The sequence below is a fragment of the Sprattus sprattus genome (assembly GCF_963457725.1).
Source record: "Sprattus sprattus genome assembly, chromosome: 10".
Taxonomy (NCBI): Eukaryota; Metazoa; Chordata; class Actinopteri; order Clupeiformes; family Clupeidae; genus Sprattus; species Sprattus sprattus.
This window is the reverse complement of record NC_137908.1, coordinates 18,055,140-18,080,349: the sequence shown is the minus strand read 5'-3', so window position 1 is coordinate 18,080,349 and position 25,210 is coordinate 18,055,140. Positions and strand designations below refer to the sequence as shown.

At 42.9% G+C, this 25,210-nt stretch overlaps 1 protein-coding gene across 1 annotated transcript; it reads left to right on the top strand.

The window, feature by feature from the left end:
• Positions 1–2,205: 2,205 nt before the first annotated feature.
• LOC308371235 (uncharacterized protein) lies at positions 2,206–13,974 on the top strand (the record flags this gene model as incomplete). The annotated part of the gene is made up of 8 exons (XM_080846081.1): positions 2,206–2,356; positions 2,868–3,850; positions 5,067–5,156; positions 5,958–6,362; positions 9,078–9,105; positions 11,238–12,166; positions 13,232–13,321; positions 13,627–13,974. Exons 1-8 carry the CDS (start codon positions 2,332–2,334, stop codon positions 13,972–13,974), a joined length of 2,898 nt encoding a protein of 965 aa, XP_080702207.1. The 5' UTR covers positions 2,206–2,331.
• Positions 13,975–25,210: the final 11,236 nt, after the last annotated feature.

Here is a 25,210-nt window from a genome sequence, read left to right as displayed (position 1 = left end):
TCAGGGGGGGTTGGCTGGCCTTGAAACTATTTGTTCTGTTCTGTATTTTCGGGGCCTGGTATCCTCCTTCTGGTAACTGCAGAGTGAACAAGTGATTTCAAGAGGTCAAAGGGTAAGCTGTCTGACATGTATCCATGGTAACTGGCTTTGAAATCCAGCTGATCCTGTGTATCTCTGCAGGAGGGATGAGCTTTGAGGCTGCTCTGCTTTATCACCATAACAACAACCCAAAAAAAATCTAATTATCGGAGTCCCATTGGAACCTGAGGTCACATTCCATCAGGATCAAATGACTGGTCAGTTCTGAGCAGTAAAAAAAAAAAGGGTGGGGGGGGGGCAGAAAAGCACAATCACCTCTGCTGGGCTGGTCCTGTGAACGAATACCGGAAGCTCCAAGGATCTGGAAATTGCAGGTCCCACCCATCCGGGCTAGAGGCAGGAAGTCCCCCTCCCATGCCACCACAGGATACCACCCTGCAAGCGCTCATTTCACCAAGGGATGTGCGCTAAGGAGAGAGCTGGCTACAATGTCAATATATGTCAAATGTCTGACCTTGAGATGGTGAATAGCCCATTTTTATTTGAATATTCTATGTGTGCTGAACACTCAGGGGAGGTATGCAAAGTAGTTTAGGTGTCAAGCCTCTTTCTACAGATGCTGCACAGAATGGTAGATTTGTATAAGAAAGTAATTCTGAGGGTAGGGAGGGTTTCAGTGGCACCCCAGATTACTGTGCACACACGTGCCAGAAAGTGCCAGACTTTAGACCTGATCGGCCACCAGGACAGGGCCAGGTGGGAGGAGGTCATAGTGGACAGGTCATCAGGAAAGAAAGGGCTGTCACCCCCAAACTTAGGAGCAAATATGTGTAAGTATCATGTGGAGCTGTAAATATAGATCATGCTAATGTCTTCTGGCTCTGCCCAGACAATATTCAGTTAAGTGCATTACTTTTGGTCAATTTGTTCGTTTGTTTACTTTTCTGTTCTGTTCTTCTGTATCTGTGTGGTAAAACTTTTTTTTAAAAGATAGAAGGGGCGAAGGTCCATTTTAGAGATGCAGGGGGGCTTCCTCATCCGAAGGGGAATGTGCGTCACCACTGGCTTCTTCAAAACTAGGGGTGGCTTGATTTATCAGAATTAATTGATTTTTTTTGTGTGAGTGAGCGGATGTGTGGGTGTTTCAGAGTAGGCTGGGTGAAAGGGTGTGAGGTGGGTGAGCCCGATAGGGTGTGTGTTTGTGTGTTCAGTTCCTCTCACATTGTTGAAAGTTCCTGTCCAGGGCTAAGCTGAAGAAATGATGATGTAAGGAGCAGGGGTCAGGGAGAATAGGACATGGCTTCAGGAAGGAAGCGTGTGCTTGCTTTCTCTCCCTTCGGAACTGCAGGTGAATAAGCACACCCTAACAGAAATGCAGGAAGACGGCAAACGGGTGTGTACTGGTACGTATGGTATTTATCATGTGGAGTGGGCTGCCACATGCCATCCATAGCCTCACCTCAGCTTTTTATTTATTTATCTGACATTCACCACTACAGTAACTGTTAGAAACAGTCGTGAGCATTTACGGAAAGGCAAGGGAACTTCCTACTGTGTTTCAGTTGAAATAAAGATTGGCCCTGTTTGGGTTGTTTTGAAATATTTTTTGACTGATATGGGCGTATCATGATGGACTATATACAATAAATGTTTAAAGTTGCAGGTGGCTGTCAACAGTTTTAAACAGTTATTTTTTTGTGTGTGTGTTCTTGCTGAAGCAACATTTATGCACTGTTTGACGAAGCAGGGCCCTACTGTTGACTGGGCATCTGATTGTAAGCAGAGCTCCCCATCTGTACCCTGTAATTACACCGCAGGCACTCTTGCCAGTAAACTTTTAGGACCGACTTACGTACTTCTAAACGGGGCACACTTGGGAAGTTACAATGCCTAAACATTTTAAGAGCAAAATAACAAAGCTATAATACTCGCCATATGACTGATTCGGGCGTGTGCAATTGGTCTTATCAGGCTATAAAACTCAGCTACCGGCAACTGCGTGATTGTGGTGTGGACATTTGACCACTCCCTCCCTTCCCTAACGAATGGAACATGCGAAAGCGGCGGCTCGCTCACTCCTGCGCCTATCTTTAGCCCCACGCCGCTTTCATTGCTCTGCTGTGGTCTTCTCCAGATTTCATTAAACACAGCAAAGGCTATCATTGTTCAGATGTCCTTTGAGATATGTTGCGCAACTTTTATGAATTTTCTTCAAACTTTTGTCGACATGATTTGGTTGCCTAAGTTAGAAGTTTCCGAGGATCAACGCAGCGTGTAAATTCTCATTCGGGAATGTTTATTATTTTTTCTGAAAAAGGTAAGTGATATACTTTTTCTTTTTTTGAGAGACAAAGTAAGAATGGAAGTTAGAAAAGTTTTCGTTTGACAGTGCTCTGATATTGATATAGAATAAATTAATTTGCTAGACTAAATTGTATCTCTCCACGACGATAACATGTCCTTATCTTATACTTAATGAAGATACTTAATGAATGGGTATGTTTCACAATGTTTCCTAGGTAAATAAGTATTCTCATAAGTCTAAATTCTAAAGCCTCACATTACCCTAAATTCTCAATAATGACACAACATGTTGGCAATGCGTGTGCCAGGGAAGAAGCAAAGCATCACACTGTAATTACACATCTGAAATGTATCTGGCTTTTCAAAGACTTCACTGTTTAGGGCCCAAGGGCAGTGTCATTTCAACCTTTGTTTTTTGGAAACATAGTCACTTTATTTCTTATGCTTTCCCTCAGTACATCATACAGTCCAGTCAAAGAGCTGCAATGTCAGTCATTTTTATTTCCACTTTCCATGCAGAGCAGCCGAAGGACTCCTTCTATTTAGTGACATGACAACACCGACCATGGCTCAGAGGCTGCTGAACATATGGAGAGCTTTCTTACTGCTTCTGCTAATGATGTTGGGAGAATCAAAGGATATCCATGTGCTAAACTCTACAATATGGCCACTGTATCCTCACAAGCCTTTACTTCTGGCTTGGAATGCCCCAACAGAGGACTGTAAGCCTCGTCATGGTGTGGATTTCAAGCTTGACCAGTTCCAGATTGTGGCATCGCCCAACGAAGGCTTCACTCGCCAGAACCTGACCATCTTCTATAAGGACAGACTGGGCTTGTACCCTTACATAGACTCTGGCGGCCATCTGGTGAATGGAGGCCTTCCTCAGAAGGCCAGCCTCACCCAGCACCGTGAGAAGCTTCCTGATGCTGTCGAATACTACATCCGTAATCCAGCTGCCAAGGGACTGGCTGTCATTGACTGGGAGGAGTGGCGCCCTCTCTGGATCCGGAATTGGCAAACCAAGAATGTGTACCGGAATCAGTCCCGTGCGATGGTGTTGCAGAAGAACCCCACATGGTCTGGATCTAGCGTCAACAAAGTGGCCCAGCAGGAGTTTGAGATGTCAGCACGCCAGTTCATGCTGGAAACCCTTCGACTGGTCAAGAGTCTTCGTCCTGGTCAGCTGTGGGGCTTCTACCTCTTCCCCGACTGCTATAACCACGACTACCAGAACAGTCTGGAGAACTACACGGGCCGCTGTCCAGATGTGGAGGTGGCACGCAATGAGCAGCTCCGTTGGCTGTGGGCAGAGAGCACTGCACTCTTCCCTTCTGCCTACATGGGTTCGAAACTGCGCTCCTCACCTTTGGCACGCCTCTTCGTCAGAAACCGAGTTCGAGAAGCCCTCCGATTGGCCCAGGGTGGGGAGGGGGAGGGCCCCGCGCGCCCAGTGTTTGTGTATGCCAGGCCCACCTATGCCACTGATCTAGAGCTACTCGCACAGGTAAGAGGGCGCTGGGAAGTCTAGGGTGGAGGGTCACCCAGGAAGGTCCTCTGGGAAACAATTTACCTTGGAAGTTAAGTCGCTTACAGACAAGTTGAATGAGGGTAGTGAGCTCAGAGGAAGTATTAGAGGAGAAGTTAAACAGGAAAAGGGGTCTCTTCTGAGCTTATTAGGGGCTTTTGACAACTGTGGTTTACACAGGATTAGGGTTTGGTTTGGTTTGGTGGTTTCAATGGTAAACCCATTACAAATCTTCAGAATTTTGAGGTCCACTTCTCAGGAGATTTAAAAAGGGATGTCTATTTCTCTCCACCATAGGAATGGAAAGATAATGATTTCCAAAGTAATGAACCGTTAATCACACTACAGATGGCCAGTTGGGCTCTAGTAGAACAATAGTGGAATACCCCCAGTAGACAATCCCACCCACCTGATTCTTTATTGGTGCATGGAAAACAAAAGTCAGATGTCCACAGATAACAAGATGGATGGTTGAGAGTGGGAAGGGAAACATATGGAATGTTCCTTTTTAACAGTCTGGAAGCAAAATTACAACCAATGGTTCCAAATTCCTTGAAAACCTGTCCTAAAATGACACTGCAGCACAAAGAGGCATGAAATATGAACATTTGGTTACCATTTCTTCTTGCCCAATGAATTCACCCCCACAAGCACAGACCAATTAAATCCAAATGACTGAATCTGGTTAAGGAATGCAAATTCCTGTCAGTCTTTGACCTGCCTTTTTGTGCGATTGTGTCTCTGTGTGTGTCTTTCCTCAGTCCCATGCTCTTTAACCTCAACCTTCACCCCTTATCTTTAGCAGCAGGTCCTTCCTGCTCCAAACTCCCTCTCGGTGTGCATGTATTTATGCGTTTGTGCCTGGGTATGTGTGAATGAGACTGTACATAGTTGTGTGTGTCTTCTTGCCTAAAGGTGTGTGTATGCATTTGTATGTTCACCCTGGATCAGGGTGAAACTTCCTCATATGCTCCATCATAGACTGTTGGACGTGAGCTATAAAGCTGGCATCCACCGACCAGATCTTTCACACATCCAAAAATATGTGTGTGTGCGCGTGTGTGTGTGTGTGTGTGTGTGTGTGTGTGTGTGTGTGTGTGTGTGTGTGTGTGTGTGTGTGTGTGTGTGTGTGTGTGTGTGTGTGAGCTTGTTCATCATTGTACATTTGTGTAACTGGAACGGTTGATCTCTGCAGAGTGACCTGGTCTCTACCATTGGAGAGAGTGTGGCGCTGGGGACTGCAGGCATCATACTGTGGGGAGATGCCACATATGCAGGAAGCAAAGTAAGTGATTGTAATGCATTTCTACACACACACACACACACACACACACACACACATACACATAACGGACTAACAGATGACATTGGTCTGCCATCATACATAAAAATGATGAAAGACGAAAATAAATGGAAATTCATGTGATAATGAATATGTATGACATTACTAGGGAATCTCTCTCCTTCACATTGTGTTTGCACCAGAGACTCTGCATAATGCAGAGCCCACAGCTATCAGTCAGACATTCACAATCTATTCATTTACGTCTGTTACCATCTTGGGAATCTGGGAAAAACATCAGATAAAAAATTGTGAAATACATAACTATCTGTCAACATTGCACGGATCAATATAATAACATTGCATTAGAGGCACAAAAGCAGGAAAAACACAGCAGACAAAATGAACAAAACCCCTTTGACACAAGGAATGAGTAACATTCAGGCTTTTCTATTCAACACCAAAATTCTGGCCCACTCTGTTGACCAAGCAACATGGGTTGATTTGGGGCGGAAAACGGTTGTTGGCCCCCACTGTTCCCCTCTGATAAGAGCTTGCATGAATGGAAAACATATCAGTTGACCTCTTTCTCGCTCCTCTTCCTTCTGTGTGTCTTCAATATCCTGTCCCCCTCATCTCTCTCAGTTTTAGTCTCTGTGTGTCCATTTAGTAAGCTGTATTATTTATGGAAAAAACTGCCAAAAACGACCCAAAACTTTAAAACTAGCATGTAACCGTAACTAAGAAATACAAATACATACATATACATAAATAAAAACATTTGTCATTCTTTTCTGTTTTTAGGACAGCTGTGTCAGCCTGAGTGAGTACTTAAGTGGGCCTCTGGGCCGCTACCTGCTGAATGTTTCCACGGCAGCAGAACAGTGCAGCAGGGCGTTGTGTGGCTGGCGTGGCCGCTGCCTGCGCAGGAACGCAGACACGGACACCTACCTGCATCTCAGCCCACTGACCCACAGCATCCAGGAGCAGGGTGGCCGGCTGCGTGTGCTCAGGATAGGAGGAGAGCAGGGCGCAGAGGAGGAGAGGAGGAGATGGGACGAGGACTTCAGGTGCCAGTGCTACAGCGGGTACCAGGGCGAGGGCTGTGCAGTCCAAGACCCCCAGCAGCAGAGGGGGGGTGCCGTGCCTGCTGTGTGGGAGCAGGGGGTACAGCGTTTGGTCCTGCTGCTGGTGCCAGTGATGTTGATGGTCCCACTGCTACACTGAACAGCTGAACCATACCAGAGACATTCGCAACACACACAAGCATGCACATAGGCAAACACACACACACACATACACATACACACACTAATGTATATGCACCCATACATACATTGCATACATTCATTCTTATAAACTTTCCAGGATACCTAATTGTGGATTCTTACACTCCCCAAACCAGCACTTACACTTGTACAGTAAACACATACAAAACATACCAATAGACACACAAAACAATGAAAAGTTTTCATGAAAAATCTTTTCAAAGCACCTCTCGCTGCAGGATCTGTTCCTGAGGTAATAACTCACTCTGCTCACTAAACACACATTTGTCAAGCACACACAGCGACCGTTCGCTGAGTCAGAACTGCCTGTGGACGATTAGCATAGGACAGGGGAGCTCCAGTGGAATGCCTGAGCAAACACAGTACTTATGTTTAAGGCAGGGACAGTGATGGACTTGCAAGTGGCATCTGTGCGTAGATACCTGAAATACCTGAGCTTAAGAGACTCCCCCTCTCATATGTGCTGTACATAGCATTTGGAGAAGGGAATCATCTATGGAGGCATGGCTTACTTAACAGAGGGTTAAAAGATTAATTAAAAACATCACAACCCCTTTTTTTTAGTTTTGCAAATAATGGTATAAGAAGAAGCTTTTGCTTTTTTTTTGTGAAACCCCCCATTTCAGATTTTACCTTTAATGTCTATGTCTGGACTGAGGGTTTGCAAATGTGAATTATGGTCAAGTGGAGATAAGATGATCTAAGATGGAGTACATTTTCATCTCTGTGGAAGAGTTCATGGTGTTGACGCTATGTTACCATAGTGCTGGACTACCAAAGTAATGGACTGCTAGCTACAAAATAGTAATTATCCCTGCAACTCCTGTGGGCAAATAGTCAGGTTACAGTCACAGCTGGTAAAGAAGGCTGCAATGCTATAGTTTGCCTTAACAGCATCTTGGAATGTGATCTTATCAGCAGCTGCTCAAACAGTAACTCAACTGCAGTATTTCCTACTGAATCATATAGCAAATTATATTAGTACACAAATGTCATTTTTTTTACTCATTGTCTTCAGTGCTGAAAACAAAACCCTTCAGATAAATTGAACAGAAACACATGCATGCACATTCCCTCTCATGCTGCATATGTGATGCACAGTGTCATACACTCCAACAGTATCACTCATGAGCTTCTTATTGCTGGAAGGGAAGTCGCATGAACTCTAAAAATTGAGGTTGTTTATGGTTGTGTGTTTGTTTTTGCTGGAAAAGGACAGTTTACCCTCTTCCTGCTGTTCTGTGTATAATTTTCTCATGATCCTAAATTTTGAGGACAATATTTTTTCTTGTTTGTGTGCCAGATATTGTGCATTGGCTGTAATGATCTGGGGTTCATCAGTTTGCCCCATTAAGTTTTTCATTTTCAGAAAGCACTGTATATATGTTTGCCTTTTATGAGTTGTTTGTGCGCTAATAAGGAGAGGGAATAAACAGTGATGGTCGCTGTTAAATATTTAATATTTTAATCAGGGCATTGTTAGGTTTGTTGGAACTTGTACTGTTTTGGTACACTCAGATGTACACTGGAAAAAAAAATATTTTAATATTTTTAAATTGCATGTTTGATAGCTGGAACATGTCAATAAATCTAAATTGTTGATGTGCTCTTAATCTTTTATCCCCCTTGTTGTGGATGTTCTTTGTCATGCTGTTTTGTGTTGAATGGAAAGAGTGTATTACCAATGTATCTGACTTGGCTGTAGACCATGTTTGAGCAGAGACCAAGTCACTTTGAGCAGGCAGGATGTGTAATGCTTAGATCACTTCCACCGAAATATGAATGTGAGCAGTTTTGGCTGCTACCGGATGACCTGTTCTTTGTTGATGTTGGACCTGGACCTTCAACTGTGGTAGCTCTTTATTCCATGGCATCTTATTTCATCAGTGGCATTCGCTCACACTGTCAGCAAAGCTCTGCTGAACTCTTGGGTAAGTGTCTCCACAGAGCTAAAATCAACAGTTAAAAACGCAGAGCATGTGATGATGAATCTGCTCATACGCCCCCCTGATGCCATGAGGGGAAGTGCGCCTAGAGAACCACATGAAGGACCCACTGAGTAGTGATCAGTCATGCCCTTGGGAGACTGTCTGCCAGCTCACTTCCTCTGGCCGTCTTTAATATTCAGGAAATGGATTTCCTTTTGTGCAAAAGTAGGCTTTAGACAGGCTTACTTTGCTAATTCTATTACTCTCTCTCTCTCTGTCTCGCTCTCGTTCTTTCTGTCCTTTGGTTCTGTGGGTCATGCAGATAACATCATTCACAACTCTGATTACTCAGAAGTGGTGAGCTGCAATATTCTAACTTCTGCATTTCTGTGACATTAGGCCTCACAACTATGAAGCTATCCCCATTTTTACAGTCTGAAATGTGATTGGACATTATGGCACATGGACCCCATATAATGTATACCTTTGAAATGAAAATGAAATACGGTATCATCATTTGTTGCACAACTGTAAAGAGAAATATTATATATTTGCTACTCATGGTTTCAGTTTATGTTATAATCTTCAGCAAAAATCCCATCGTACTGGGACAAAATGAACATGGTAATGGTAAGAAGATTTGTGTGTGTGTGTGTGTGTCTGTTAGTGTGCTTTTCACTCTATCCTTGTATTACATTCTTCTAAAGCAGAGGTCTTCAACAGGGGTCCGCGGAGGTACTGCAGGGGGGGTCGCAAAATACTTGGTTGATAAGATTTTTTTTTCCTATTTCTAAAAAAAAAAAAATTCAACCAATTTTTTTTCCACAAATTTAAATGTCTTCCGAATCAGAATTGTAGTTATTCCATTTAAATTAACATAAATCCAACATATTGTAGCGAACGTAAATTGATCGAGAAGACGTTATCTTTCAGTCCAATGCACACATTCATCTACCCACAGGAGCTTTCTCAAACTGGGCACCGGTTCACTTTTTGCTTAGATTAAAAAAAAATACAGAGAAATAGACACTGTATAAGGTTAGAAAACCTTAATTGTAATTGAAAAATAAGTCTGAGAGGATTTGTGAGGTGTATGAGCCCCCTATCTAATGTAAGCATGCTACTACCTATAAGGTTCGCAACTTGCTAGCGGTGTGATTGGTTTGTTGACCTGTCAATCTCACTATAACGTCTCTGTTGTCAACACAACCCCATGTGCCAGACTCCTCCTCCGTCATTCGTTGGATCGTGTCAGTCAGGAGTTATTGAAAAGAAGATACATCTCACTAAAATTCATTGTTCAAAATGTTTAGGTTAAATTCAATGTTAAAATGTTTAAATGTTAATGAATATATTAGCCTTTGTATTATTTGAATAGCTTAGTATTGAATGCACAATAACAGGGTAGCCATGGCACTAGGCCCAGTATATTATTAACTACATTTTATGCAATTTATATAGTAGGGGGTCCCTGCTCATCTCGCCATCAGTTTGGGGGTCCCTGGCCTGAAAAACGTTGAAGACCCCTGTTCTAAAGCATTTCATCCAAATGTGCATGTGGGATTTCACATGGGACAGACACGCATGACAAATTACATTATCACGATACAAAGAGATGTCAAGAACTATTCAATGTTTACAATTTAGTCAGTAGCGTGCGTTGACAGTGTGGCAATGGCTCAGAAGATAGCGCCATCATCTGGAAATGAAATATTATCTGACTTCAGTAGGAGTGCGCTTCGCAACAGTTATATTCTGCTTAATGTAATATGCATTGCATAATGCACAGAGCGTTTTAGAAGTGGAATGGGTTGACACATCGGCAAATATCACCTAATTTCAAAATACCTCTTACATGTAAACGATTTGACTGCTGGTCTCATTCAAGGTTGCGAAACATCACTAAATCCGTTCTTGTTTTCTTCTCTCCTTCTCTCTTAGGGGTCAGAGAGAGGCTGGACTTTACAGTAACAAAACAAATTAAATCAATCAATCGGAAACTTTCTGTAACTGGTTCCATACTGTTCCTTGCTTGTCATGAACCCTGCCCCAAGGAACTCCGCCTTTCTCCTGCGGATTGGTGCTGCTGTGTGTAGGCTACACTGTGCTCTGTGTTGATACCTTCCTCTTTCTAATCACGAGCTGCTTCTGCAGCTGCCCTAAATCTGTCGGAATCTCCGACGAATCGACATTCCTCAAGCTTCAAACTTAACGATGAGAAGTGTTATGGGTGAGTGCGGATTTTAATTATTTTGCCAATATTAACACAGTGGTGACCGGCATTCCATTTCTTGGAGTTTTGGTATGTCAGCGCTGCCCAAAACTTTGTCAACTATAGTAGCTAGCATTCATGTCATGTTCCAACCAACATGCAGGAAAAACTGGTTAAGCCTATTTGAGTGAAAAGGTTTTCTTCAGTCATTATGTCAGCAGACGTGAGAATGAAAGAACATCTACATTTTAAGTGTGCATTACGGGGAGTCTGTTCCCCTTTCACTGTTCGTCTTGATGTTCATTTTCGCAACACCGTTGTTAGTGACGGTCATAATAGGGAAGAGGTTCCTCTTTTATATTCCAGTTGTGACAGATATTCTTACACCTGCCCACCCATACAGACACACACATACACACACACAGATTATTAAGCATAATGAGCTGTTCAGGCAATGGCGCCCTTTGTTCTAAAAATTGCCTCTCATCATGAAATTAACTTTTTGAAATTAGACTGGGCGTCCCCCTTCATTTCCATTTAGATTGGCTTTGCCCATAGAACACCCATGGTATTATTTATTTCTTTTTAGAGCAGCTTTGAGTGCAGTGCCATCTACATAATTGGGTGATTAACCCCCCCCCCCCCCTGCCTGCAGGTATGGTGTGCCTACTCTGTGTGGCCTGGTTGCTGGGTCCCCTCTCTGCCTCCCCAGCAGCCACTCGCCCAGGCGGTGTACGACGCACACTCCCTCCTCTCAACAAGCTACCCTTCCTGACCGTGTGGAACGCGCCGACAGCCTTCTGTGGTAGTCACTTTGGTGTGGACCTGGACCTAAGTGTTTTTGACATTGTGGCCAACCATCACCAGGTCTTCATGGGAGACAACATCACCATCTTTTATGAGAAGCACTTGGGCTTGTACCCACACATTACACCCCAAGGAGAGGCCATATACGGAGGCATCCCACAGAACTCCAGCCTGAAGGACCACCTGTGGCAGACTGACACTGACCTGCGCAACTACTTGCATGAGCGGCTCTTCCAAGGGCTGGCCATCATCGACTGGGAGCGCTGGCGGCCCGTGTGGGATCGCAACTGGGAGAGCAAGCGCATCTACTGGGAGGCCTCCCGGGCACTGGTTAAGGAGCGCCACCCGGACTGGGACCCCGAGCAGGTGGAGCAGGAGGCACGGACCCAGTTTGAGAGCGCTGCGCGGGCCTTCATGGAAGAGACTTTGAAGATGGCGACCCTAGAGCGGCCCGGTGGGCTGTGGGGTTTCTATGGTTTCCCCTGCTGCTACAACTACCAGTACAAGAACCTGACTACTAACTACACGGGGGAGTGCCCCCCGCTGGAGGTGAACCGTAACGATGGCCTGTTCTGGCTGTGGAACGCCAGCACAGCGCTCTACCCAGACATCTACCTAGAGCTCGGGCTGAGGGGTCGGGACAGAGAGGTGCAGCTCTACTCCAGGCACAGGATTCTGGAGGCCATGAGGGTGAGGGAGAAGGTCACCCCCATCCCCCCACCTGTGGTGCCCTATGCACGCATTGCCTATACCTACTCTCTGGACTTCCTCTCTGAGGTAAGCATAAGATTATAGCATTGATATAAACTGAAGATATTCTTTAATAACATATCACCGTCAACTTGGTCCATAGACATTTTATGAATGTCATGATTGGCAACAAATCAGACATATTGTAAACACCTCCAGCAATAAGGTTTTGGAGCCTTTGGGTGAAGGTTGCCATCATGTTTGATCTTCCTGTTTCTTGCTACTCTATCTGATTTTATGAGCTTATCTTTGTGTAAGGAAGTACTTGACAAGTAGTGTAGGGTGACCATATTTAAGGCTGAGAAAAAAGAGGGCACTTTGTAGTGTATAGCAAACAGATGACCCCGCCCCCTCCCCCCACGAAGATATTTTGCCATCTTTTTTCACTTACTGATGCTCCCGCAAAGATATTTTGCCATCTTTTTTCACTTACAGATGACCCCGCCCCCTCCCCCCGCAACAAGGTTTTGCCATCTTTTCCACATGCAGATGTCATGTGTTGTTGTAAACAATGTTGTAAACTAGTCACTAATTGTAATCATCTGTAAGTAAAAAAAGATGGCAAAACATCGTTGCGGAGGTAGGGGACGGGGTCATCCATTACTAGTTGCATTGTTTACAACATCACGGTACATCTGCACGTGGAAAATATACTAGTTACTAGCACCAGCTTGTGGCTCATTTCTTTCATGGGCAAACATGCTATAACTGACACATTTATCGAAGAACTGTTTGAACGTGCAAAAACCTGATTTAAGTACGGTAGGTTCTTCAGCGTTTACGAAGTTTGTTTCTTAGATATTAAATCTGTTATTTCAAGGCCTCAGTACTGTGTTCATGTCAATGACCTTATGGATATAAACTATCTGCATATATTTGTAATGGACCATGAAGTATTTCTCCAACCAGTTTCTCATGTGTGTTTAAAAAAATAAAATAATATTCCTACCTTACACACTCTATCACGATTTTGTGTGATACCAAAGGGGAATTTGTTTCCTAACTTGCATTATATTCTCCTTAATATTCCGTGCTCCCTGCTGGCTGATGCTGACTGGTGTTTGTCATGATGCTGGTGTTGCCGTGACGCAGGATGATCTGATTCACACGATTGGGGAGAGCGCTGCTCTTGGGTCTGCTGGAGTTGTGCTGTGGGGAGATGGCACTTATGCTGCATCAAAGGTACACACACCTTCATTGCACAAGCAAACACTTCGCACACTGAACAGTCACAACACAAGCAGTTTCTTGGTGTGTTTCCTAATGGCATCCATATAATCTGCTGTACCCTGCTACCGCAGTGGACTCTCAGACATTAAGGACATGCTGCCCATGAGATCCCAGTAGATTGACCCCGGAGGGCTTTCCATGTAGTCAGGAAAAAACAATTGAATGATTTAGTATTCCACTGTCGGTGGTGTATCCCCCCCAGACTCACACATTCACACACAAACCCAACTCCCTTTTCTTTCCTCTTTCTCTGGCAGACATCATGTAACACAGTGAAAGCCTACGTGGATGAGGTGCTTGGCCGCTATGTGGTGAACGTTACCACGGCGGCCTACGTGTGCAGCCAGAACATCTGCAACAGCAACGGCCGCTGTCAGCGCCAAGACCCCACATCTGGGGCCTACCTCCACCTGGACCCATCTGCTTGGAGCATAATCCCCAGGAGTCAGCATGCGGGGATCCACACCCAAGGACCAGCCTTCAGGGCCCAGAGGAAGCCAGGGCCCTCTCAGGACAAGGCAACCCAGGCTCAGTTACTACCTTTCAAGTGCCAGTGCTTCCCAGAGTGGACAGGGGAGCACTGCTCTATCAAGCAGATGACCTGACTGAGTAATACTGCACAAGTGGCACAGTGACACAGTGAGAGTGAGATGTGTAAACTTGAATCTTTCTCAAATCTTACTTAGTTCCATAGACTCTTAACAATGCTTCACTTTATTGATTAATTGTCAATGGTCCGTGTCAAAAATAAAAACAATTCTATAGATTTAATTTAAGATTTAAATCTAATGTCTAATGTCCAAACCTAATGTCTAATTCTAATTCTAATCTAAATCTTATTCAAATTATCCACCAGGTTTCCTCAGAACCAGCTGTAATCAGTAACTACTGAATGACTCGATTTCGTATAGATGTTTTTGAGCTGAACCCTCTGTACTCCCAAGAATGCTTTTATTGAGTTTGGAAAGAGTTACCACAAGCCACCTGATCTTCATCAGTCCTATGTGATATGATTAGGAGAGTACAGCCTGACATTGGTTAGGATAATTAGAGAGGCGTGGGTCCCTCATTAGTAGCTCCAGGGTATTACAATGTGTAATTCTTTTTTTTTTTGTTTTTCTCTTTTAATTTTTTTTTTATTTCCATAGACAAAGACACATCAGGAAACATGTTATATAGATACAGATGTACACAGCCTGCAAGCCAAACTTTACAATCTTTCTCCGCAAGGGAAAGATGAGTCATCATTTAATAGGTCTACAGCAGGGTCCATAGGAAACTGAACTCCTGTTACATCCGTAACAATTTCGATCACCACAGGCTGGGTTTACAGGCTGGTCTTATTTTTAAATAAAAGAAAAGAGAATGTTTTTATCAATATCGTATTGAGTTATCAACTCTTGAAAACTAAGTATTGTATCAGCCCCATTAATGTCTTGCGGTGTGTTGATGCCTTTAGCCTCCCAATGTTTGTTAATGAAAGGTTTCCCCCCAGACAAAAGGTTACTATTATTCCATAATGGGGATGATTTACACCATATGTTTTTGAAGTTTATAAATGATTCTGCTGCCCTGAACACTTGAGTCATACAGTACAGTCGTGGCCAAAAGTTTTGAGAATGACACAAATTTACATTTTCACAAAGTTTGCTGCTTCAGTGTCTTTAGATATTTTAGTCAGATGTTATTATGGAAGACTGAAGTATAATTACAAGCATTTAATAAGTGTCAAAGGCTTTTATTGACAATTAGTTGAAGTTAATGCAAAGAGTCAATATTTGCAGTGTTGACCCTTCTTTTTCAAGACCTCTGCAATCCGCCCTTGCATGCTGTCAATTAACTTCTGGGCCACATCCTGACTGATGGCAGCCCATTCTTGCATAATCAATGCTTGGAGTTTGTCAGAATTAGTTTTTTTATGTTTGTCCACCCGCCTCTTGAGGATTGACCACAAGTTCTCAATGGGATTAAGGTCTGGGGAGTTTCCTGGCCAATGGACCCAAAATTTCGATGTTCTGTTCCCCGAGCCACTTAGTTTGGCAAGGTGCTCCATCGTGCTGGAAAAGGCATTGTTCATCACCAAACTGTTCCTGGATAGTTGGGAGAAGTGGCTCTCGGAGGATGTTTTGGTCCAGCAAGCGCCAGGACCGTCTCCTAAACATGATTTAGCTGTGGGATCGGGTCACCTCCAGCTCAGGAATGGCAGCAGGCAGGTGTGAGTGCATCTGCTTGCCCAGTGAGGCGAAGACTTTTGGAGGATGGCCTGATGTCAAGAAGGGCAGCAAAGAAGCCATTCTCTCCAGGAAAAACATCAGGGACAGACTAATATTCTGCAAAAGGTACAGGGATTGGACTGCTGAGGACTGGGGTAAAGTCATTTTCTCTGATGAATCCCCTTTCTGATTGTTTGGGGCATCTGCAAATAAGCTTGTCTGGAGAAGACAAGATGAGCGCTACCATCAGTCCTGTGTCAAGCCAACAGTAAAGCATCCTTAGACCATTAATGTGTGGGGTTGCTTCTCAGCCAAGGGAGTGGGCTCACTCACAATTTTGCCTAAGAACACAGCCATGAATAAAGTATGGTACCAAAACATCCTCCGAGAGCAACTTCAACTAATTGTCAATAAAAGCCTTTGACACTTATTAAATGCTTGTACTTCAGTCTTCCATAATAACATCTGACAAAATATCTAAAGACACTGAAGCAGCAAACTTTGTGAAAATGTAAATTTGTGTCATTCTCCAAACTTTTGGCCACGACTGTACTGTATGACTCAAGTGTTCAGGGCAGCAGAATCATTTATAAACTTCAAAAACATATGGTGTAAATCATCCCCATTATGGAATAACACTGGAGGTGCAAGTGGGATAATTGAGCTAACACAGGTAATGCGGGGTAAAAGTTTCATTTTGATGACTGAAATACGGGCAGGTACTGAGCTTGGCAAATGTTTCCATCTATTTATATTCTCCTTTATTTTTTCCAGAATTGTTGGGTAATTAAGTTTTGCCACAGACATAGAGAAAGTATTTATTCTAACACCAAGTTATAGGACCTCATTTATGACATTAATCTTGGCTGGGAGAGATATCTTCATCTGAATTAATAAGCATAAGGGCAGATTTTTAAAGATTTACCCTGGAAGGTATCCAAAATGTGCCAGTGTTGTTAAGACACATGGAAGCGTTTGCTGGACATTTGCCAAATAAACCAATGTAGCAACAGCATAAAGTGATATTGAATGTGATGTTAAACCAATTGTTATATGGGAGATCGTGGAAGAATTTCTGATCAAGTGTTCTACGGATAAGGTAAAAAGTAAGGGAGACAGGGGCCCCCTGTCTTGTGCCCTGTCTGACAAACCTCCCCCGACACACACTCGGGCTAAAGGATTGGCATATAGTGTTTGAATCATTTTGGTGGATTTATCACCAAATTTGAATTCTTTCATCGTCCTCCAAAAGAATGGCCATTCCAGGCGATCGAACGCCTTTTCAGCGTCTAGAGAAAGCAGGCCACTGTCAGGTGGTAATTTATGGGATGCACTCAGTATGTGTAAAAGCTGACGGATATTATCAGAAGCCAAGCGCCCCCTGATGAAACCAGTTTGATCCAGGCTAATCATTTCCCCTATAACTTTCTCAAGTCTTCTGGACAAAACTTTGGAAAATATTTTGAGATCAGCATTTATCAAAGATATTGGGCAGTGATTGGCACACTCCAAGGGGTCCCTAACGGGTTTAGGAATGACTGTAATCAGGGCTGTGGTTAAGTCCCTGTGAAAGGCACCCTTTTCAATAGCATTTTTTTTACGTCCAAGAATGTCCCAGAATTCGAGATATAGTTCAACCTGTTTCCCATCTATGCCATCTATCCTCTAATGTAATGCCTGAATCTAGACCCTCACTATACTCTGCTTTCAATGTAGGAAGCTCTAGTCCACTAAAGAAGTTGTAAAAGTCATTTTCTGAAGGTGTTGGTCCACAGTGAGTAATTCTTTTTAAACTTTCTTCATTTTGATGTATCATCAATGCCATGAAGTGTCAAGAACATTTATGATGGCTGAGCCTATGCGTAGACACACTATTAAGATCTACCGCTGCATGCTAATTATATAAGCTCTTGAAAGACAAATTGTTGACTTGAATCATAGATCAGAGATTTTAATGCGAGTCACCTGAAATTCAACCGGGTCTCATGACTACATTGATCGATAGATCTAGGGATTATCGTGTGCTATCAATACTCCGTAGTCAGTGCAAGTCGCCAGTAATCACTAGATGGCGATGAAGACACGTCAACATTTCCTCACTAACGCATGCAGTAGAACGTCTAATGCTTTCTCTGAGAAATTGAGGATAGGGTAAACCTTTAAGGACAACGCCGATTTCATTAGTGGAGGTGACAGGCTATAGGTTCATCTGAATACTACTCTGACATTTCGAAGATTTTCAAAGATGCTTTTTGGTCTTGTATGCTTTCTCCCTATAAAATTTACAACTGGAATAACTGCCTGCCCATCCCTTCCCTTTGTGCTAGGGCATTAATTGAAACCACTCAGAGATAAACTCAGCTGTTCTACAGTTATACTGTAAATATACGTTACATCATTTGTCAAGGTGGACAATTTTTGGACACATGACCAAAAACAACTGTGATGAGCCCTACAATCGGCTTTTGTATTGTTCTTTCATCGCTGCTGATTTGCGATTTATTCTAAACCAGCAGTTGAAATGTTAAGATATTGAGTTAAGCAGCTGACCTCGCCGATCCCAAGTTCACATACATTTGGACTAACATCAGTCTTGTAACTTTCTTCCCAAAAGAAAGTTACCTTCTTCAAGACCTCATGAAATTCTAACAGGATTCATATCTTCTTGCCAAGTGTCCCATTAACCAACACATAATAACGCCAACATGAAATCCCAACAAATGTTGTTAAGGAAACTTTCCCGCGAAGAAACAAATAGAGTTTAGATAAAGAATCCCAAACATTGTCTGTAGGCTAAAGTTAGGTCTCATTCACTCCTCTAAAAGACCGATTGAATTGACCCAGGGACCCATAGAGGCGCTTCCACGAGGAGATAAGCCTCTGCCAGAGCGTGTGGACAGCTAAGTAAGATTCTCTCGCACGTTATCAGTCTCGACCTGAAAATCTACTCCCCTGACGCGTTGTTCGCTATGTCCTCTCGTCTACTCTAGCGTGGCCCATTCCCCCTTTCTCTCTATTCCCCAGTAGGCGTCTGCTCTTTTCTGCACTGTGACCTCAAACCTCTCCACTGCAACGCGTTCGGCGTCCTTTAACTGCTCGCATTGAGGAAAGCAACTAGCTTCTCTAGCAGGTCGTCACGCTTACTTTCTGTGTCTCTCTCACTCGTTGTCCTGTAAAGGTACCCAGTGCAACTTTATAGGCTTGAGACTCGAAAAATATACATTCAATTTCTAGTCTTTTTTACACGTAGTAAGTTTCAAAAACTCCATACCATTTCATATCGACATTCAAGGAGCAAAGATGAGACGTCGTTGTGTAGTGAGAACTGATAGAAAATCGTACACAACAACAATCGCCAGTGGGGAGAGGCCATTTTTCCATTGACTGGAATCCTGTTTTATTTATTGGTGGCACCAATAAATAAAGATTTTTTGGGGAAATGGCGGCGATTGTTATTGTTTACGATTTTCTATCAGTTCTCACCACACAACGACGTCTCATCTTTGCTCCTTGAATGTCGATACGTTATGGTATGGAGTTATTGAAACTTACTATGTGTAAAAAAGACTAGAAATTTAATGTTTATTTTTAAGCCTCGAAAGTTGCACTGGGTGCCTTTAATGGAGCGCACTTCTTAACACCAGGCTGGCGGGACTGAAAGCCGCCCTGAATTGTGTCAAAAAAGTTGCATATACCCGTGTATGGTTTTGTTAAGTGATTACAAGCCTCAGCTTTTCTGATTGAGCTGGAATAACCTCAGAGCGGCCATTCTGGGTGGATAAAACAGACGTGACTAAAGCGACCTCAGCCTTATTCTCTAATGTCGCCAAGCACCATAGTTTCATGGTATTTCCTCTCTAGTGCCATTAAGTCAAATTAAGTCTGCAAGACATAGATGTCACTTGTTCGTTTGGTGGTTATATCGGACATAGGGCCTACCTGCCGCATATCTTCGTTACTGAGTGTACCCAGACAATGACCTGGGGCCGTATTCACAAAGAATCTTAGGGCTAAAAGTAGCTCATAAGTGGCGAATTTAGGAGAAACTCCTAAAAATAATGGGCGTGTCAGTCTTAAATGTAGGACTCCTAATTTTTTTTACTAAGAGCAATTCACAAAATATTTTATCCCTAAAAGTAGCACCTAAGTCTAGGACAGCTTAAAACTCCTCATGAGGACTCCTAAGTCACTAAGACCTATTCACAAAAAATCGTAAGATGGCTGCAGCCGACTTGGAATTGATAAAAGACATTGCTTAAACCGTGAAGGTATTAATATTGTCGTAGAATTAGCGTGGGATGCAATGACGCCTTTAAACAACGATGTGTCCCGAAGTGAAATGTTTGGAAACATAAAGATATTCTATATTTGGCTTCGCGGAAAACGCAAATGACGACACTGGGAATCATCATTCAGCCGTTTAATTCATCAAACTATCAACGCACTGTAGACCCCACATCATCCAACAGTTGGATGTACCGATGACTTGTGCATTTCAACGGAGAGCGGTCTGCAGCAGGTTTTTGAGAACTTACCAGCTGGATGCCGCTGGGGTGACAGTGGCTATTGGTCCTGGGACCAGTAGGCTTTCGCTTAGGCTATACGTTTCACGTTCGTTTCGCTTTGATCAATTAAGATTGGAGGGCTTAAAGGGCCGCATGTGCTGATATTTGAAGTGGTCAAGGGCTGGAAATATAATAGCCTAACAGTTTGCTGGGTGCTTTAATTATTACTGCCTTGATTACATGCAATTGCCATATTTTATATTGATCGCTTTATATTTCTCTTAACGTGCAAAGTGTCATTCCCGTTGGATGCACAAACTTGTCATCATGCGTGTGCATTCTGCTAACTGCACTGTCCATAACTATTTAATATGACTTAATTTGAAGCCTAGGTTATTCTCTTATTTTCAGTCGATATAGTGGGATTGTTAGAGAGACGTCACAAATGAGTTTTTAATGAGAGAGCCTGTCAACAACCAATCACCGTCCTCACCCCTTCTAAACTCGTGCATGAGAAGCGACGTCATCCATAGCAACGGAGTTTTTATCTTAAGCTTAGGAGTTGGTATTATCCTTAGTATGAGTAGGTCTCAGAGCCGTTGTGAATCACTTTTAAGAAATTACTCCTACGTAAAAGGTTTTAGCGCAAGTTAGGAGCACTCCTAGTGGTAAGATAAAAGGCTTTGTGAATACGGCCCCTGATTGCTAAGGCATGTGGACCACTGTTGGCTAGCCTTTTGCTCATTGGTTTTCTGTAGGTCAGCTGGTGAGTTACACACAAACGGCCCAGCCTTTTGCTATGTTCTTTACTCATTTATACTTCGTCAGGTTAAACCAACCCTTAATATTCTGTACAGGGGCCGTATTCACAAAGAATCTTAGGGCTAAAAGTAGCTCATAAGTGCCGAATTTAGGAGAAACTCCTAAAAATAATGGGCGTGTCAGTCTTAAATGTAGGACTCCTATTTTTTTTTACTAAGAGCAATTCACAAAATATTTTATCCCTAAAAGTAGCACCTAAGTCTAGGACAGCTTAAAACTCCTCATGAGGACTCCTAAATCACTAAGACCTATTCACAAAATATCGTAAGATGGCTGCAGCCGACTTGGAATTGATAAAAGACATTGCTTAAACCGTGAAGGTATTAATATTGTCGTAGAATTAGCGCGGGATCCAATGACGCCTTTAAACAACGATGTGTCCTGAAGTAAAATGTTTGGAAACATAAAGATAACCTATTTGGCTTCGCGGAAAACGCAAATGACGACACTGGGAATCATCAGTCAGCCGTTTAATTCATCAAACTATCAACGCACTGTAGAACCCACATCATCCAACAGTTTATCCAGTTGCCTTTGGACAATCGCCAATTACACAAGATCAAAGTAAATTCCATGGCGATCGCAGGAATGTCCAGTGACGGGACACACATTACAATAATTCGTCCACCGTGGCCTGGATGTACCGATGACTCGGGCATTTCAACGGAGAGCGGTCGCAGGTTTTTGAGAACTTACCAGCTGGATGCCGCTGGGGTGACAGTGGCTATTGGTCCTGGGACCAGTAGGCTTTCGCCTAGGCTACGGTTCACGTTCGTTTCGCTTTGATCAATTAAGATTGGAGGGCTTGAAGGGCCGTATGTGCTGATATTTGAAGTGGTCAAGGGCTGGAAATATAATATCCTAACAGTTTGCTGGGTGCTTTAATTATTACTGCCTTGATTACATGCAATTGCCATATTATATATTGATCGCTTTCTATTTATCTTATCGTGCAAAGTGTCATTCCCGTTGGATGCACAAACTTGTCATCATGCGTGTGCATTCTGCTAACTGCACTGTCCATAACTATTTAATATGACTTAATTTGAAGCCTAGGTTATTCTCTTATTTTCAGTTGATATAGTGGGATTGTTAGAGGGACGTCACAAATGAGTTTTTAATGAGAGAGCCTGTCAACAACCAATCACCGTCCTCACCCCTTCTAAACTCGTGCATGAGAATCGACGTCATCCATAGCAACGGAGTTTTTATCTTAAGCTTAGGAGTTGGTATTATCCTTAGTATGAGTAGGTCTCAGAGCCGTTGTGAATCACTTTTAAGAAATTACTCCTACGTAAAAGGTTTTAGCGCGAGTTAGGAGCACTCCTAGCGGTAAGATAAAAGGCTTTGTGAATACGGCCCCAGATGTTACTAGTGTGTCCACATAAATCTTTAAAGTAACACTATGCAACAATTTGACACTTTTTGAGATATGGTTTTATAGGCAACTAGTTTAGGTACCATCCTCAAATTCATTTTGAGAGCATATGGTTATGTGAAGGACAGATAAACACCTTTGTAGTCTTCCCCACTAGCCATCCTGAATATGCCCTATGTAGTTCTGTGTAACGGGCTGGATGGGCTAAGGTTGCCCGGGCAACTGCCCGTTTGCCCTCCTCGAGTCAAAGTGCCCCTCCAAGGAAAGAAACATTGAAATAGTTAATTTAAACAGCTGCAGAATTTCATGGAGGCCTAGATTTAAAAAATCGGCACCTGAAACATTTCATAAAGTATTCACTTCCAATCGATAAGCCTATGGGCAACGAGGTTTGAAGTCAGTATATCTAGACCCAGATATATATATATATATACAGTACTGTGCAAAAGTTTTAGGCAGGTGTGAAAAAATGCTGTAAACTAAGAATGCTTTCAAAAATGGAAGTGTTAACAGTTTATTTTCATCAATTCTTCATAAATTAACAAAATGCAGTGAAGGAACAGAAGAAAATTCTAAATTAAATCAAAATTTGGTGTGACCACCCTTTGCCTTCAAAATAGCATCAATTTTCCAGATACACTTGCGCACAGTTTTTGAAGGAACTCGGCTGGTAAATTGTTCCAAACATCTTGGAGAACTAACCACAGATCTTCTGTGGATGTAGGCTTCCTAAAATTCTTCTGTCTCTTCATGTAAACCCAGACAGACTCGATGATGTAGAGATCAGGGGCCGTATTCACAAAGCCTTTTATCTTACCACTAGGAGTGCTCCTAACTCGCGCTAAAACCTTTTACGTAGGAGTAATTTCTTAAAAGTGATTCACAACGGCTCTGAGACCTACTCATACTAAGGATAATACCAACTCCTAAGCTTAAGATAAAAACTCCGTTGCTATGGATGACGTCGCTTCTCATGCACGAGTTTAGAAGGGGTGAGGACGGTGATTGGTTGTTGACAGGCTCTCTCATTAAAAACTCATTTGTGACGTCTCTCTAACAATCCCACTATATCGACTGAAAATAAGAGAATAACCTAGGCTTCAAATTAAGTCATATTAAATAGTTATGGACAGTGCAGTTAGCAGAATGCACACGCATGATGACAAGTTTGTGCATCCAACGGGAATGACACTTAGCACGTTAAGAGAAATATAAAGCGATCAATATAAAATATGGCAATTGCATGTAATCAAGGCAGTAATAATTAAAGCACCCAGCAAACTGTTAGGATATTATATTTCCAGCCCTTGACCACTTCAAATATCAGCACATACGGCCCTTCAAGCCCTCCAATCTTAATTGATCAAAGCGAAACGAACGTGAACCGTAGCCTAGGCGAAAGCGTACTGGTCCCAATAGCCACTGTCACCCCAGCGGCATCCAGCTGGTAAGTTCTCAAAAACCTGCGACCGCTCTCCGTTGAAATGCACCAGTCATCGGTACATCCAGGCCACGGTGGACGAATTATTGTAATGTGTGTCCCGTCACTGGACATTCCTGCGATCGCCATGGAATTTACTTTGATATTGTGTAATAAGCGATTGTCTGGATAAACTGTTGGATGATGTGGGGTCTACAGTGCGTTGATAGTTTGATGAATTAAACGGCTGACTGATGATTCCCAGTGTCGTCAGTTGCGTTTTCCGCGAAGCCAAACAAAAATCTTTATGTTTCCAAACATTTCACTTCGGGACACATCGTTGTTTAAAGGCGTCATTGCATCCCGCGCTAATTCTACGACAATATTAATACCTTCACGGTTTAAGCAATGTCTTTTATCAATTCCAAGTCGGCTGCAGCCATCTTACGATTCTTTGTGAATAGGTCTTAGTGATTTAGGAGTCCTCATGAGGAGTTTTAAGCTGTCCTAGACTTAGGTGCTACTTTTAGGGATAAAATATTTTGTGAATTGCTCTTAGTAAAAAAAATTAGGAGTCCTACATTTAAGACTGACACGCCACTTATTTTTAGGAGTTTCTCCTAAATTCGCCACTTATGACCTACTTTTAGCCCTAAGATTCTTTGTGAATACGGCCCCAAATTTCCAACTCCACTTGCAGAAATGCAGCCCCAAACTGGAAAGGAACCTCTACCATGCTTCACTGTTGCCTGCAGACACTCATTATTGTACCTCTCTCCAGCCCTTCGGCGAACAAACTGTCTTCTTCTACAGCCAAATATTTCTAATTTTGACTCATCAGTCCAGAGCACCTTCTGCCATGTTTCTGCACCCCAGTTTCTATGTTTTCGTGCTTAGTTCAGTCACTTGGCCTTGTTTCCTTGTCGGGGTAGAGCTTTTTGGCTGCAACTCTTCCATGAAGACCACTTCTGGCCAGACTTCCCCGGACAGTAAATGTCTGTACCTGGGTACCACTGGTTTCTGCCAGTTCTGAGCTGATGCCACTGCTTGAAATCTTCCGATTTCGAAGGTAAATAAGCTTGATGGGTTTTTCATCAGCTGCATTAAGTTTCCTTGGCTGACCACTGCGTCTACGATCCTCAACGTCTTCTTCAAAAGAGCTTGAACTGCACATTTTGAAACCCCTGTCTGCTTTGAAATCTTTGTCTGGGAGAGATCCTGCTGATGCAGTATAACTATGTTGTGTCTTGTTGCTGTGCTCAGTCTTACCATGTAAATGGATACAAAAATAAACATTTATTGTTTACATTTTTCAAAGCATTCTTAGTTCATAGCATTTTTTCACACCTGCCTAAAACTTTTGCACAGTACTGTATATTATACAGTATATATATATATAGTAGGGGGAGGGCAAAGTAACTAGTTTGGGCATCCCCCTACTCTGTTTACTCTGTGGTACTGCACGCAACCGTCACCTGAGCCTGCATTTCTTTGCCTCAAGAG